General features: G+C 41.3%; 1 protein-coding gene across 7 annotated transcripts in view; it reads right to left on the bottom strand.

The window, feature by feature from the left end:
- kctd17 (potassium channel tetramerization domain containing 17) overlaps positions 1-14,959 on the bottom strand; it is a 15,043-nt gene extending 84 nt beyond the window's left edge. Inside the window, exons 1-7 of one of the 7 annotated variants that reach the window (XM_034859767.1) lie at positions 14,526-14,959; positions 6,525-6,633; positions 5,757-5,848; positions 4,956-5,099; positions 3,037-3,162; positions 2,401-2,530; positions 1-1,242 (exon numbers count right to left, since the gene is read on the bottom strand). The exon at positions 1-1,242 is cut by the window's left edge and continues 84 nt beyond it. In XM_034859767.1, coding sequence (XP_034715658.1) covers positions 2,441-2,530; positions 3,037-3,162; positions 4,956-5,099; positions 5,757-5,848; positions 6,525-6,633; positions 14,526-14,870 — 906 coding nt within the window. In that variant the 5' untranslated portion in view covers positions 14,871-14,959 and the 3' untranslated portion in view covers positions 1-1,242; positions 2,401-2,440. Of the gene's footprint in view, positions 1,243-2,400; positions 2,531-3,036; positions 3,163-4,955; positions 5,103-5,756; positions 5,849-6,524; positions 6,634-14,525 lie in introns of all 7 variants that reach the window. The other 6 variants (XM_034859766.1, XM_034859768.1, XM_034859769.1 and 3 more) reach the window with 6 other exon arrangements.
- Positions 14,960-17,000: the final 2,041 nt, after the last annotated feature.

Raw genomic sequence — 17,000 nt, 5'->3', positions numbered from 1 at the left:
CCCCCCCCCCTTCTACCCTTCTCTGTTCCAGCCTCATGCCAATATCTCTCTGGCTCTGGATCCCAGCCAGGGCGGCAGACTGAGACCTTCTGCTGTAGCTGAGTATGCACTGGCACAAGGTGCTGCAGGTGTGTATCAATGCACAAACAGGGTGTTGGTGCAGGGGAAAATGTAGAGCAGTGTGATTTTTTTTGTCGTTGCAGGGTGTCCACGCTCTCTGCTTTTACTTTGAGCTCTGTTAGACTATGGCTGTTTCACTGTCTGACAGACTGTACCCAGATGAAGCCTTTGTAAGAGCACCAGTAAATAATGCAGGGATGATACATGTCCCCCAGCAACAAATGTTCTCGTCTGTCTCCAGCTACACTGTTTCCATCCGTCAACTCCAAGCCAACTGAACCAAGAAATGGCTTAGCTAACCGCTAAGACCATGAGTTAAAACCCAGGATCACACTGCGAGCAAATAAGTAGACCTGCAAGCTGGTAGATCTGGGTCAACGCAGCAGAGACATCTCAGAACCGATCTCTAAAATACGAAAACAAGCTTTTGTATGCTTTGCATGCAATGCACACTGCCAAAATCTGCTCACCCATTTTCACAGACAGCAACAAACAAATAAAATGGCCATCAGTATTTCCTACAAGCTGAATGACCAGGTAAAGTTGGTCCTGGATGAAATGTCTGCAGTCAACAGCTGGTGGGATCACTGTGCTGGTTTTTTCCCCCCGCCGTGGTGGTTTTATTTTTGTTCTAAAAACTTCCGCCTCAAGTGCAAAATAAAGGAGAAGACTATGGGAACAACTGGCTTGTGTTAACATTAGGTAATGTAACAATCCGAAGATACAACAACACAGATGTAATCCGATCCTTTTGTCAGATCATAGTGATGCAGATTTGGGTTCAGCACCTTGGTTTTGCCAGCTTTAAACTGGATCTTTGGTTAGAATTTACTAAGCTCCACTACAGCCCGGGGCAATATAACGCATGCACACACAGACACATGATTATTTCTACTAATAAAATGTGTTATTGTTGTGCCCGACTGTAAGATTTAAGATTTTAGTGTTTTCCTTTTTGGTCATTTGGTAATCTTTCTAAGTGGCATGTCGTCAATGAATTGATGACAATGCTACAAATCTGTTTTTGATGACTGTCTGTTGCACACATACAACATCTCATAACCTAGAATAAATAACAAATTCTTGGGATTTCTACATCCGGGACCCATGGATCTGGAAGAGCTGTAAAAGAAAAAACAGACAGAGATTGTAGATCCATAGCAATATAATCTATAAACATTTGATAGAATATATGCTATGCTTCGGCTTTGATGATAATGATGATGAAAATAGTGACAGAATGAAAGCAAATGACTTTACTGACAAAAACAAACAGCCATGTCTTAACCAATTCTTTTAAGATGTGTGCCCCCATCATTTACTTGATGTTGTATGTCTTTATATGTGGTGGGTGTGACTGTGTGTGGCTCTACAGTGAGACATCCAGTATGTACAGAGACAGGAAAAGGACATCTAACGCTACCGCTGCACCAAAAGACCAGGGATATTTCATGTTGCAGCATTGGTAAGGGAGCCCATAAACAGTGCACAGTGCACAGTCAATATCTACGTAGTATAAGGCTGTCGAGCCACTGATGGACCAGACTGATCATGTCTGTGTTTACACGCATATACAAGAGGAAACATTTTCAGTGGTGGAAGTAAGTTTTTAGAGAAAACTGATCGGCGTGTTGAAATGTTGAAAAAATAGGCTGTCACTGCAGCTTTTTTCTAATAGATGTGGGTCTTCCGTTTGTGATGCCTTTGTAAAAGATGGTGGTGGTTGTTGTGGGTCAGCCTTGTTCATTGGCAGAGATCATCAATACACAGCATCCGCACTGGAGGGCTGGGACCTAAATAATGATTTGCCTTTGTCATGAGCAAGGCCGAGCGCTAATTCAACATTTCTGCTACTCGTCTCTCTGTCTGTCCCTTCTTTCTATTACCTCATTTAAAAGTTGGGACATAAAGACTAACACTGTAAACTTGCCTTGGCTAGCTAATGCATTTGTTCATAATGATTATTTTAAATAGAAGCAGTGTTAGAGGCTCATTTGAGCTGCAGAAAGGTTGTGTGTACAGTCTTAGTGTTTTCACTGCATTTGTCTGTTAGGTATATGTAATACCGTATACACTGTTTACAGTAAGCACTGGAAATACTGAGAGACAGGTTAGATGTAGTACTCAATGCAGCGCCATGAAACACCCCGGATCTCTGTAGACAACACACACACACACACACACACACACACACACACACACACACACACACACACACACACACACACACACACACCTACTAGGTCTACCCACTAGCACATCTATCGCACAGTTTCTCACCCATTCCCGCCTCTCTTTGGAACAAAGAAACATGACTCCCTCATTCTCTAAGCCACTCATTTGGTGTGGTATCTCTCCCTGCCTCCTCCTCCTCATCCTTTGTGGCTTCCTCCTCCTGCATCTCCGCCGGCTTCATTCAGCATGAACGACGGTGTGGAAAACACATACACACATACAAAAAAAAGACAAAACCACAAAAAAATGAACACGCTGATGAGTGTCAGTGAATGGGTAGTGATAGAGGTAAACACAGAGAAAGGCAGATATATATGTATATATCCATATGAAGGAGAGAGAAAACAGATTGATGCAGAGACAGACAGGAAGACAAAGTGACAGATCGATAATAGCAGGAGAGGGAGAGCTGTGTGAATGATGGAGTGAATGTGTTTGTGAATGACATTTTGAGGCGAGTGACATTTGGAGCTTTGAGTGGAGAGCGCAGGATGAAAGCACACTTGCTTCCTCTTCAATGAGAGTAGATAACCCCCCTTCTTTTTCACATACACCACAATAAATTTAGAAAGACTCACATACAAAACATAGACACGACCACACATGGAGTTGCAGGTTGATCCTACACCAAGTCTTTAAACGTGTGTGTTTTTGAGACAACAAAAATGGACAGAGGCTCACCTTGGTTTTGTGGCTCTGTTCAGTAGCCAGTCCTGATCCCGGAGTGTGAAGCTCCTTGGACACAACACACAGAAACTCAGCCTGGTCCTCTGTTCCATAGCTGTATGACGAGCCGATGTTCACCATCTAGAAAAAGACAGGAGCACAGATCCAGAGAGACATGCAGAGGAGAGAGAGGGACAGGGAGACAGAGTGAGTGCCAGCAGAGAAAACAGAAAGCAAGAGAAAGAAAGTAACGGAGAGAGCTGACATCCCAGACTAAAGTGAGGGAAGAGTTGTTGTACTCGTGCATGGGGGGCAAAGAGCAAACAGCCTGCTGCTACACACTCAGGAGTGGACTCAACAAAGGCTTTTGTTTTTTTACTTGTGGGAACAGCACAAACAAGTGTGGGTCAGCTTCTGCAAGGAATGATGTGCAAATCCTAACTGTGTAGCATGCAGTGGAGCTTGGTGCCAAAGCAGTGGGAAGGGGGTAGTTGGGGGTCAGGGGGGTCTACATGTGATATACAGGCTACAGTGAGGATAGGCTGGCCTATTATGGTAAGACTCCACAAGGCTTTGGAGTTTTAAAGTCTACAGGGGGCATGAACCTCATCCTCTCACCTTAAGAGACCACCCTTAAATAATAGAATGTTATCACTGACAGGCTTTCCTCTAGTTCCGGTACTACACTGACTCAAAAGATCAATGTAATTGTTTTTATTCTTAATAGCCTGCAACTCATTAATTTATTTTTAATTTAAAAAGACTATACCCATTTCTCCAAATGTATGTAGTGGTCTTAGTCCTCAGCTGGTTGTAAAATTTCAATGCACGGGCATTAACTCAGACTTGCAAATTGTTTTAATGCGTCCACAACAGAAGCATAAAACTAACTTGGTATGTTATGTAATAGATTTTGTAGCTCACACTGAACACACTTTGATAATAAAGGTGTTTAAATCCTGTAATCTATAATAGACTTAAAGGGGAACTAAGCAGTTTTTTTAAGCTTGATTTCCCTTAACTGAACGGCTTCGGAGTCATTGGAATGGTTATGACTTTTTTCGAGTTGAATGGTGGTTGTCTCGCTTCCCCCTGCCGCCTGTGAGCGGAAAAACCATCCTTGCAACTTTCTACCGGCAAGTGCTTGGACTCAGCGTCAGAAAGTATTGCGTGATATCAGGTTTCGCGATGTAACAAATTGCTTCACGGCACTGCGCACATACGCCCATCCAGAAACCGGCTATGGGAGCGATGGAGTTTTTCACACTATCGTCATGGCTGAGCCAGCAAAAAAGAAGCAGAAAGCTTGGAAAACGTCGTCGAAGGAACAGATAAAGAGGAAACGGCTGATTGACCGAGCGAGGAGTCAGACAAAAGTAAACATAGGAGCTGCCGAATATCTATTCCAAAGCTGTAGGGGGCGCTCTATAAGGAAACCTGCCAGCAAAAAGCAAGGAAACAGCAAAGAAATGGCCAAAACTGCATAGCGACCCTTTAATTAACACATAGAGGGCATTTGGTTGACTAGGACTTTGAGAAATAAACAGTAAATCTAATAGCTGTAGGCACACCTCTTTAACAAAGACAGTGACTCAGTACTACTATATGGGCCTTATCTGGGTTCTGAACCCTTCGTAGGAGGCTGAAGGTAAAATATACTGCAGATTGGGTGCGTTGCCTGTGGGACGTGGTATGATGTCTTTATCTAAGTAGAAGTGCAATGGAGAATGTTTAAAATTTGACTTGTTGGATCTATTTGTGAAAAGAATGTCAGCATACATGGACTCCTACTTAAAGTCAATGAATCAATCTAGACTGTGCAAACTACTATAATCTGGGAGTCCTAAACTCATTTTAGAAGTGCAGACAGCAGGGCTCAGGACAGGGCCAAGGGTCAAGATTGAAGGGTCAGCAGCAGCGTGAGTCCAACCCACAGTCCAGAGCAGTCCGGTGCGGGGCTTTCTGCAGGCGCGCACGCTGACCTGCTCAAACTTCCAGCCATCTGACATCGTGGAGACCATCTGGGTGAGCTCCTCCTCCTGGCACTGCAACACTCGGTAGACATGCTTCGGAGGCACCTGCTGGGGGAAGGAGAAGAGCTGATTGAGAAGATAGGATCACTCCTCGCAAACATATTCATGTGCCTAGAGCAAACCTTTGCACCATGACATGGAGGCAGCGGACAGCAGTCAAAGAAAAAAAACATGATGCAGTTGTGGGCTAGCTACAAAGCCAGCACTTCTATTTTCATATATTGGCATCATATTTAACCCCAGGCAAGCCACTGAGTCCAGTAAAGTACAGTAGAACACAGGGGAAGTGGGTGTATGATTGCGAGGGCAGTAGGATTATGTAAGAGTAAGTGCAACCATCCTGAGAAAAGAAAAGAACATATAGCAGCGCTCTCTTTAAGGAAACACAGAAGCGTGAAATCACTCTAACAAAGAGAAAATTGTACTTACACCACCACCAGAATGGTGTGCCATGCAAACAGTTGAGTTTTGAAATATAGTGTACAGTACATAGTAAACCTGCTAGATGCAAAAAATCCATTGTGGTCTAAAAATATTAATACAACTGTTACACAGAATCTTTCCCAATATATACACATGATATACTGCATTAGTTTCATTAAAACTGAATGTAGCGACTGAGGCAATTCGTGTTTCATTTTTAATGCCCTTAAATTAGAGTAAAGCAAACCGTTCCATCATAAAAACCCTTTCTGTGTATACCTGCGTGGCTTTGGAGTCCCGCTCCACGATCCTCTCCTTGACCAGTTTGATCAGCGGGGTGATGTTGTAAAACTCCGCCTCCTCCAGGACACCTTGTCAGGCACAACCCCACAGCCCTGTTAGTTAACCTCAAGACCCCTTCATCAACACTATCAAACATGTTACATACATCTTCATTTGACATATTGTAAACAAGATATCTCAATATTACCAAATACAAGTGGATGTCATTTTTTCACAAAATGGAACCAATTTGTATCTACTACTATTTCAACGGTTTATCCAGTACTTTGAGCTAACTATTGAGGCACACAGTATTTCCTAGGCATTTCCTTATATCTAGGGTTGTCCTCGATTAAAGAAATTCTTAGTTGACAAACACTTATATGATTTGGTTGACTAATCGATCATTTAATCGACAGAGCTGTGCGCTTTGAGAGGGGGTTAGGACTAGAAAAGCACAATTCAAAATGTAGTTAATAAATCATTTGTAAGTTTCTACACAATTACTCCTGCAAAAGCACCACTTTAAATCTTGTGTTCACCAGAAATGTGCTTAGAAGTTTCTATGAAATGAGTAATTAAGCATTGAATAAGCATAAAAAATGACTTATCAACTAAAGAAATCTTAGTCGACTAAGACCAAAACCCCAGATTAGTGGACTAATTGACTAAGAGGGGACAGCCCTACTTATTTCAACCTGTCCAAAAAAATAAAACCAACGTATACACCCAGGAGCCTGAGCATATTCAAAGCATAATAAAGACCTTCTTCTGCCAGCTCCTTGTTGTAGACCAGTTTGCCATGCCGCAAGTAGTTGAGGATGGGACCGAAGTAGGTAGGGTCTCTGTCAATCACATAGGCTCCTGAGTCATCCTGTTACAGACGATGAATCAGAGGGACGGACAGAAAACAACACTTTCTATTAAACCAACATCACATCTGCATGTATTTATATTACTGTTTCTTTTCTTGTGTTTACATACATGGGCCATTGAGTTTTTATTGACTTGAACTAGGGTGGTACTCAGTGCAATCATGGTATTCTATTATAAGCTGTGCATATTAAAACTTGTTACAGTAACCAAGACAATTTTTCTGCAGTCATGTGCAATGTGTAAACATAGGGTTTGACTGCTTTTATTTTCAGACCATTAATGGGCCTCTTCTGTAATTTATTGATTATTTTTAGACCCAAAAGCTCACTAGCTAGAGAATTACTAAGGCTATTTTTATCATGAGGAGGCAGTACTGGCTGTCCCGATCATGTGCACATATGCAAGATGCATTGCAGAAGACTCTGTCTCCAAGATAAAAGCCTCCATAAAGTGGATGTACACATGTATAATGTATTTTTGCAATATTGCAGTGTACAAAAGGCAATGAAACTATTGGTGGTCAGATACAAATGTAACTTCTCACCACTGATAATCCAAATTTCTAGTATTCCATTATATTCCATGAAACCCTGTTGCAAAATACAGCATGGCTTTTTGACCTCTCAAAAGTTGTTGCTGACTTTATTAACACGTGTGTCAACAGGTTGCTTTTCTCACTCACTCACGCATGAACGCATTCACGCACGTCTGTTCTTTCTTGTGATGAATGCTTGAGGCAGAGCCCTTGCTGGATAAATCCAAACAAAAACATGCAGACGTGCCTTTAGGCGATTCAAGCAGAGGGATAAAAAGGGCAGATATAAGAGAAATTGTTGGGAAAGTTAAATAACATCAATCACATCTGCTGATCATGTGTAATTAAACATATGGCACAATGGTATCTATAGAAATATATTGGACAGGCAGGGCAGAGGCTAAGACAATCACACATATTTTGGTTTCCAAGTTGAAAACTGACAAACTCCAGAATTCACAAACCTCTTTCATCACACCAACTCTATATTTAATATAGAGCAGACCTTGATATAATGGCTAAAGAAAGGTGGAAAATGAGGAGAAGAAGCTTGAAAAAGTAGATCTGCTCTATTCACATGACTGATTCTTGTTATGGTTTAATGTAGTGGAAATAGACAACCTTAGCCTCCAGTAGCATCTCGCACAGATGCATGCCATTGCTTTTATTAGCGAGTCCTTACTCATTCACACAGTACCACTTGCCCTAGCTGTTCTTGACCTTCTATTATTTTTATTACAATCTTGACCTCAAAAGCTGAATCTAGTCAGACATCCAGTTAATTTTTACATTTTTTAAAACCCAAAATTCTGCCAATATGTTCCTGGGCCAGTTTGATGGTGTATTTAGACCGCTGCCGGTAGACATGATTGGGATCTAATTTTTTAGGGGCTTTACTGGACTTACATGTTGTTTAAGCAAATACCAGTTTATTTATTTGGTACAGCAAAGCTATCAGCTCCTACCCTCGGTTCAAGGGTTCCAAGTTACCTCTTTTGTTAACAGTCCAGTTGGACAGCTGTACTGCTAACAAAGGAGCTGGCATTTATCCAATATGTGCTTCAGTTATGAGAACATGAGGCCAAGCTTCTCCGTCCTACTGTGTGGAGGTAGAGGCTATCACGTCACTTAGGCCAGGGCCACTTTTTTTGTAGGTTTAAACTTAGCTTACTTATTACTTTGGTGTTAACTAAGTGGGGATTTATCCATTTCTAAATTGAACAACGTCTTATGTAGAGATCAGATGCCACGTGTAACTGTTGTGTAGCTGACTTAACTGACAAAACATTAGCTTGCCAATATATGACCGTTAAAAGAGGTAATATAAGAGGAATGCGGTCGACACATTTGACTTCACACTTCCTAAAATGTTGATTATAAATAGCATAGACTGAGAACGTTATTAACTAAATTTCGCAAATATACACACAACATACCTGAAAATAATTTTTTGTTTGTTGCTAAATGAACTTATAAAGTAGCTAGTTTAACACAATCAAATATCTACTTTAAATATCAATTAACGCATTATTTGCTAAGACATTCCGGTTTTAATGCTGTAACCCCATTTACTAAATCACTTGTTTGAAACTAGCTAGTGGTTAGGGCTGCACAATTAATCGAATTTTAATCGCGATCACGATTTTGACTTCCCACGATTTTGACTTCCCACGATCAAATTTGCGTGATCGAGCGTTTTTTTTTTTTAAGCGTAATTTCATAGAACGCTCCAGGTTTTTTTGCATAGCGCATCTACCGCTCCGTAAACCACTGTCTGCTCATGAGCAAGTCAGTAGTTCCCTGCACCCCGTGCAGCTTAGTCTCTAGACGGAGACAGTCACAGAGGACAGACGGACGGGAGGAAAACTCTACAGATAGCGGTCGATTATTTGTTGGTCTCAAAGTTTACCAGTTTACCAGTAAACGCAACATTTTGTACTGACCAGTGCTAGTCGGTGCTAGTAGCTGTTAGCTCCTCTAGGACGTACTGGTGCTAATGTCGTCGCATCCGCTGCAATGTTGTTTATATGGAAATGGATTAATTTTGCATTACATGACCCATTTCTTCTGTAAAGCCGTGCCTGTGTTGGTTCCTCTACTGGACCCGTTCATAATGAGTCAGCCGTCTCTCTGTAAGTAGCGTCCATCACACTCCCTCTCGCAGTTATAAATGGCCTATGTGACAATAAAATGTGTTTTGGTTTAAATCAACAAATAATCGTGAGAATAATCTTGATCAAATTAAATGAATGAATCTGTGTCTATTATGATGAGCTCTAACATATCGTCTCCAGTGTGGTAGACTAGTAAGAGAAGTAATCCCAAAAGAAAAGCCAGCGTCAGACAGACAAAATCTTGAGAATAGGAATGGATCTTTTTGAAAGATAGATTGGGTGTTGTCAACCCAATTTATAACAGTATCTCTATTTCCCTGACACCCATTTCTTCCAGTCCAGCCTGCTGGCTGATTGTGACGGGAGCTTCTGATGAGCCGCTCCCTATGTGAGACATGAAACGAATGCAATGAAGAAGGACATGCACACATGGACTGTAAAGCAGTACGTAGGATGTGCGATGCGCTTAGATGATAAACGGATTAGTGGAAAAAAGACAAGCAGGGAGGAAATAATGAAATAAACATAGGAAGTTGGGAAAAACCGTATGGCAAATAACATCAGAAATGACAAGTAGACCCGCTTACAAAGGCGCATAGAGGGACACTGGCAAAGGATGAACACACATGACGTTTATAGACACAGCAGCACTCAGAGCACATATATACAGATGCACGCACACACCTCCTAAATCAGTGGACCTGCAGTAGAGGACAGGCCGACGCTTCATCAACGTGACTTGACTTGACAGTACAGGCATGACAACACTGGGGAAAAGCTTCCTGAATGTGTCAGAGCCCAGTCTCTCTCTCTCCCTGTCTCTCTCTCTCTCTCTCGCCCTCTCAAACACATATACAGAATTAGTTTTGTTATTCATTACGACAGACACGTTTGCAGCCGCAGTACACTCACTTTCTCACATGATGATATTTTCAGTTGTTGACAAGAGGCAAGAGTTGGTGTGTTATTGGTTTACAGAGCATTTGTTCAGGGAAATAAGATGTGACTCCACATCATCTCCCTGCAGAGGTAAGTACATCCCACGGGCTATCACCAATAGCCAAACAAAAGCCCTGTTCACTTCTCAAAACACACACACACACTTACACACACACACACACACACGTCTGCCTGCATTCTGCAGCTTGGATGAGCATGTGTAAACATTAGGGCTGACTGATACTGAAACATTTTTTTTGCACTACTCATTGTGGCATTCTATAAACTTTAATTATGCGTATGTCACTTGTAACGTCAGGATAATATTTCATTTCTTGCGTCAAGGATTTGGTTAAAAATATATTTATAAAGGCAAAAGCGGTGCCAATTGTTATAAAAAGAGGGAAACTACAGTCCATTACTTCTTTGTAGCATTTCCATGATCACTGGCTCTGCCACAGTGTTTTTGACATTAAAACAAATAAACACATAGTTGCTTTATATCTGGGGTCATTAACTTATTCACCAGATGAACTGAACGGTTTACAATAAGCTATTAAAGGTCCCATGACATGGTGCTCTTTGGATGCTTTTATAGACCTTAGTGGTCTCCTAATGCCATATCTGAAGTCTATTTCCCAAAATTCAGCCTTGGTGCAGAATTACAGCCACTAGAGCCAGTCTCACAATGAGATTTCCTTGGGACGCGCCATTTCTAAGTCTGTATCTTTTGAGGAGAAATGGGGGGGGGGGGGCTTGACCAACTGCCACTTTGCTCGATTGAAAGCCATGATGTCTCTCTCTCATTGGTGGGCCAAATTCTCTGAGCAGGCAAAGCAGAGAAAGGAGAGGTAACCTTGCTCCTTATGACCTCATAAGGAGCAAGATTCCAGATTGGCCCATCTGAGCTTCCATTTTCTCAAAGACGGAGCAGGATACCCAGGGCTTGGTTTATACCTATCGCCATCATAGAGTGAAATGTTCATGCCGTGGGTCCTTTAAATAACAAACGTCACATTTAATTGTCTATAAATGGCTTCCATAGAATACCACAGTGGGTTTAACTTAACATGTTACATTGTAGCCTTTGCATTGTTACTATGAAATATGCATATATTGATGGCCAGCCTGCCCTGCCTTAGTGAAAATGTGACAAACATACTGTATATTTGGCCTGATCCAAACGGGGGCAAAGTTCTGAAACCAAATGCATGTACCCTGATGGTAGAAAGGGGACAGTTCACACAACTCTGTACTGTAAATCTGCTCTAGCATCGTTTTTCATCATTACTGGTCCCTGCCATCGCCTCATATTAGACATCGCACAGCGCAGAAAAGATGAGAAAGCGAGTCTTGGCATATTGTTGTATCCAATGCGGAAACTACAAGATGGGACAGATAAGCCACATTATAGCAACAGGCTATCAAATCTCACCTGTATGATCCCTCTGGTATTTCATTTTAATTAAGCCATTAATAATCCCAAATCTGCGTTGATGCGATTATGTGGTCCTAATCTGGCACTAGCCGCCCTGTTCAGCTCACATCATTTAGCATCATCAAAGCTGTAGCTTGACTACATAATGTAATTGGTGTGGGACAGCAGAAGGTCAGCTTGTGTAGCATTAACAGAAGATAGGCCTGAGTTTGATTCTGTGGGGGGAAGGGCAGCTAAGGTGCTGATAATCTCATTAAAATGGTCACACACAGCCAGACAGTCTATGTGTGTGTGTGTGTGTGTGTGTGTGTGTGTGTGTTTGTGGGGGACACTAACGCCAGCAGAAACACTAACGCCAGCGTATTAGTGGCGACTCCACCACCTCCTAAAGTCAGCCTCCCTTCTGAGTGGGAGAAGAAACCACAAAGGGCTGAACTGCTCCTGTGTGTTAATTCAGCTTCAAATTGTTCTGGGCACTAAAAACTTGAGCGGAAGATGGATACAGCTTGATGTCCGCTGGGAAATACAGTATGCTAGCACAATAAGCCCCTTCAAAGTCACTTTTTTCAGACCTCATTTACGGGACAGGATCTTGCAGTGTGTTCAATTTATTGTTTTGCTAATAGAACAAGGAACTGCACTTGCTGCTGAACGCTTCCTCTAAGAAGAAATAAAGTTGCATCTGCATTTCCTTTTCAGATTTCTGTCTTTTCAGTAACTGTACACTCAATCTGTTGCATCGTCATTGCTTGTGTGGATTCCCAGCTGTTAAGATCAATGGAAATCACTGATTGAAAGAAACATTCATCATGAGGCTACTGAGAGTTAAGCGAGAAATAGGCCATGCGGTTGAATCTGTCGTCATTTCAGATCGACAAAGGTCAGTTTAAAAGATTTTCGTCCAATTTCGAGAGACTCTAGTCATGCTCATCCCGCTCCTTGTTTCCGGGTTTGCACTCCATCGATCAGATTGGTCATTTGCGACTGCCGGCAGTGCCCGCCTTTCGACTGAGCTTGTCAGGTCAGCCAAAATGAAGGATGACGGCCCCTCCAACGGACGACGGCACGGAACACACCGAACAGACTCAAATCACTGACCTCACCAGACTGTCCAACGGCCGATTATTGGTTTAGTGTGTCCGGGTTTTTAAGGTTGCATGAGAATACTCTTTCCACAGAATATGGCAATATGACCATGTGTACTGTAAGATGATATAAATAGCACCTGTCCGGTGTCCTGCATGGGTATTTAGTGTGGTTTAGTATCTCTGGGTGGATTCGACCATTGTGGGTGAAGCTGTTCATCAATGAGCAGAACTGTTCTGCAGCAATAATGGATTTTTTCTAACGGGATTTGACTTAATTTTTCTGATATTTAATTTTAATTAAACTGCCATTATATTAGATCACCGTTATTATTAAAAGTTGTTCTATTGATTTAAAAAAAAAAAAAAAAAAAAAAAAAAACTTACTAGGGCTGCAATTAACCATTTTTTTCATCATCAATTACTCCAGGGATACATTTCTCAATTAAGCTTTTTAAAGTTTAGACAATACATTTTTAGCAAATAGGGAAAAATGCCTATCACAAGTTCCCAGAGCCCACAGTAACTTCTTCAGCTGTTTTAATGTTGCTATTGTTAGTTGAAAATGACTACTCTCTATTACAGTGAGCTCTCTACTATTCGATCTAATAAAGGCATACGGTACAACGGCTAAAACAATCCACATATATTGGTACCGCATTAAACTACATATACCGTATAGCCAGACAATTTATCCATGTTATTCCCTCCTATGGATACTTTTCTTACAGTTACTGGTGTCATTTCTGAGATAGGAGCTTTTCACATGAGAGCAACAAAATGTCAACTTACAGTAGACACCAGGCTGCAAGGAAGACATACCCCCTTCTCTCTCTCTGTGTCATACACATGCACATTAAAGGCCGCAAAGCAAAGCACGATAGAAATCTGCATCATTCATGAGTCTTGCCAGTGGTGTGTTCAGTCTAAATGTGACTGGGATACACTAATCTCTCTCTCTCTCTCTCTCTCTCTCTAAGATGCCAGCTGTACAGCTTCTGACTGTGCAGCTCCTTGCAGAAGAGGAGGCACGTGTTCATCCATCTGACCCAAGCTACGTTCACACTAAAAATGATGCTGAGACACAAACAACCACACTCACACACACACAAGGGAGTGAGAGAACTTCATACTGTGTACATATACAGTGTATCAGCTGGTTATTAGAACATTCTAGCCTGCTGTGGAGCTGCAGTCATGCATTTCCGGTATAGAACTGAGTTGTAGTAATAGGGTTTGGGAATTACACACATATATAGTTAGTTCCTTTAAGGCTGCACAATTCAGTAATTCTAATTTTATTCTTCATTCTCAATTGGATAGATCTTTCATACCAAGACCTACACACCGATTGTTTGCCAATCCCTTAAATCAGTTTAGAGAAAATCCACCTTTCAAAATAAATCATGGGGATAAATTCATGCAAAACTTTCACCAACTGTCTAAGGAATAATAGGGGTGAAAAACACACCAATGTCTAATTTACATCCACTTCTGAGAGGAAACATGAGTCACTACAGGAATGCTAATAAAACGTTAACAGACTGTTGGGTTACACATTAGGCATTTCCCGTTAGGCCAATAGGATACCTTATTCTTGAATATTCCTGAATGTGTAAAGGATGTTAACGTTAAATGTTGGCTAACTGAGACACACAATATGTAGAAGAAGAAGGTCATGGTTAGCTTAATACTAAAGGCCACATGACACAGGCTACTGTTAGGACAACGTAATCATTATTTTTTGTTCACCGGGGTCAATGTCCTGTCTGGACTCACCGTGTCTGAGTGCAGGTCCTGCTGTTGGCACAGCCGGTAGAGGAACGAAGTTTGCTCTTTTAGGAGGGTCTGCCGCGTTGTGAGGAACACCGTGCCACCGACGTTCAGCCGTACCCACTTCCCGTTGTTCCCCCCGTTGGGGTTGATGACCGAGCCGTTACACATGCTCTGCGACACCGTCCCGCCGGGTTGAGTCGTGCTGGCCGACGTCGCGCTCTCACCCGACTCGCTGTCTTTGTTGTTGTTGTTATTGTTGTTGTTGTTGCTGTTGTGGCGGCAGCCGTGGTGCGTCGACAGCGCACCGACGTCCTCCGGTTCCCGCTGCTCGTCCGGTGTCGTTGCCATTTAGAAAAACCCGCTAGGCACGAGATGAAGACGAGCGAGGGCGTCCGTCCGTGTCTACTGTTCCCTCGGCTTTTTCTCTCCCCGCCCCCAAACCGCACAAAATCACTGTGTGAAGTCGCGTTAAGGTACAGTAAGTGAGACATAGTACATCCGATAATTACTTTCAAAATAATAGTTTGATATTTAAGCAGGCGTTACTGCAGCCTACATGTGTTCAGTGTTGTGTGCAGCTAACGTATCTTCTGATATAGTATGCAACTTAAGAAATCTACAGTAGTTTTAGAAAATGATTAAATTATGCTAATGTTACTTGCTTGATATGTCCATCGCACAAATACTGCCACACAGTTGTGTTTCTATTAGCAGCAGGAACGTGCACAGGCAGGGACATGCACACCCATTTGGAGGGGCTATTGATTTAACCTGGAAAAAGGCAAGCATCATGCCAATGTTTTACAATATCAAAGGGTTTTGATTTGATCTCTTAAGTGTTTAAGATTTGTTTTAAGATGTTTTAAGGGGCAACAGAAAGAAACGACAAACTGTGCTAAACCCTGTTTCACAGCCCAGGAGGTGGTCCAGTGGTGAAGGACGCAGACCGGGGACCAGGGGACTTTAACCCTTGTGTTGTTCTCTGAGGTCAAAACTGAAAATTATATTTTTTTATGCTTTTGAGATACTTTTTTTTATCAATTTTTGATGGTTTTTTTCAACATTTTCTTCATTTTTGTAACAGTACCATCAGTATACTGTACACATCACTAACACCAATATTAGCACTAGTTTTACACTATATTTTCTTAAATACATTATCAAGAAACCTCAATTATATGAAATTATATCATTTTTTTGTCTTTTGTCAAAGTTGTTTTGGGGGGAAATAAAACCCCCTAAATTCAATAAAGTAGTGAACTTATCCTTCGTTTAACTTGCAAGAAGCGTTAAATGGAACCATCCATGTAATATTTGGATATTTCCAATGAAAGAATTCAAAATTTCTGATGTAGAAACTTTTAAAAAAAGGTCAAAGTTGACCCCTGGAAAACAGGACGGTTAAGTTAAGGGAACGTTCCGTAATGGTTCTTTAAAAGTTAACAAAAACAACTGTAAGAGAACATTCCAGGAAGGTTAGCTACTGGTTCCAAAATATTTCACCTTTGGGGAAGGTTCTGGGAAGGTTCCCTACAGGTATTACCTTCAGAGAAGCTTTAGGGAGCATTCCCTAAAGGTTATGTGTTTGCTGGCTTGGTTCAAAGCCAGTCTGAGTTACACCACACAGGAACTATTTGTGATGAATGGATGCAGTTTCATTTGTTTGAGTCACTATCAGCTTGCAAATTTCCCACATTGATTTCAACTTAAACTAACTAAATTTCTAACTAAATTTTTTAATATATATTACAAAAGAAATGTACATGTTAACACTTTAAATTTGTTTAAGTCTGTATGCTGCTCAATGGAAATCATTAAAGTATTTTAAAGTGTAATGCATGAACAGACTAACATCACAGGCAACTGCACTTTGTGTCATGTTAACTTTAACACAGAAAGAGAGATGATTAATGTTAAAGAGACTACCCTCCCTCGAGAAACGCTCCCAATGGTTGGTTGTTCAAGCAGCAATTGTTTACCTATATTACCATTTAAGTGACATTGCCCACTGGTGATCATAGTAGTAGTATTAGCAGTACTAGTAGTTATAGTAGTAAGTGTTTTATTGTGAAAGTTGCCTGATTTTCAGTTCTGGTCTAGTTCTTTTAGACAAACTTGACACAGACCAAAAACACAGGGTCTTGTAGTAATTGTAAAACAATTTTAAATACTAAATAAAGGTGAAATGCACCACAGTTTACAATATATGAATACTTTATTATTGTTAATATTTAGTTGGATAATTCTTTCCACACTGTGTGAACCTGAGGAAACATTGCATAGCACTGAAAACCAAACCAAACAAAGACATTGATAAAATCATTTCCCTGATGTCTAAACACACTGTCTTTACACAGGCTATGAAAACCCTGCTAATAAATTCATAATCCTCACATTAATTAAGAGTCATAATGCGGCTATTCTTGGATGGATAGTGAGAAATGAAAGCAGCAGTGATTCCAACAGGATAATCTCTCT

This window comes from Etheostoma cragini, chromosome 21 (genome assembly GCF_013103735.1).
Source record: "Etheostoma cragini isolate CJK2018 chromosome 21, CSU_Ecrag_1.0, whole genome shotgun sequence".
NCBI lineage: Eukaryota > Metazoa > Chordata > Actinopteri > Perciformes > Percidae > Etheostoma > Etheostoma cragini.
The sequence above is the reverse complement of the archived record's forward strand: the minus strand, read 5'-3'. Positions and strand labels throughout refer to the sequence as shown.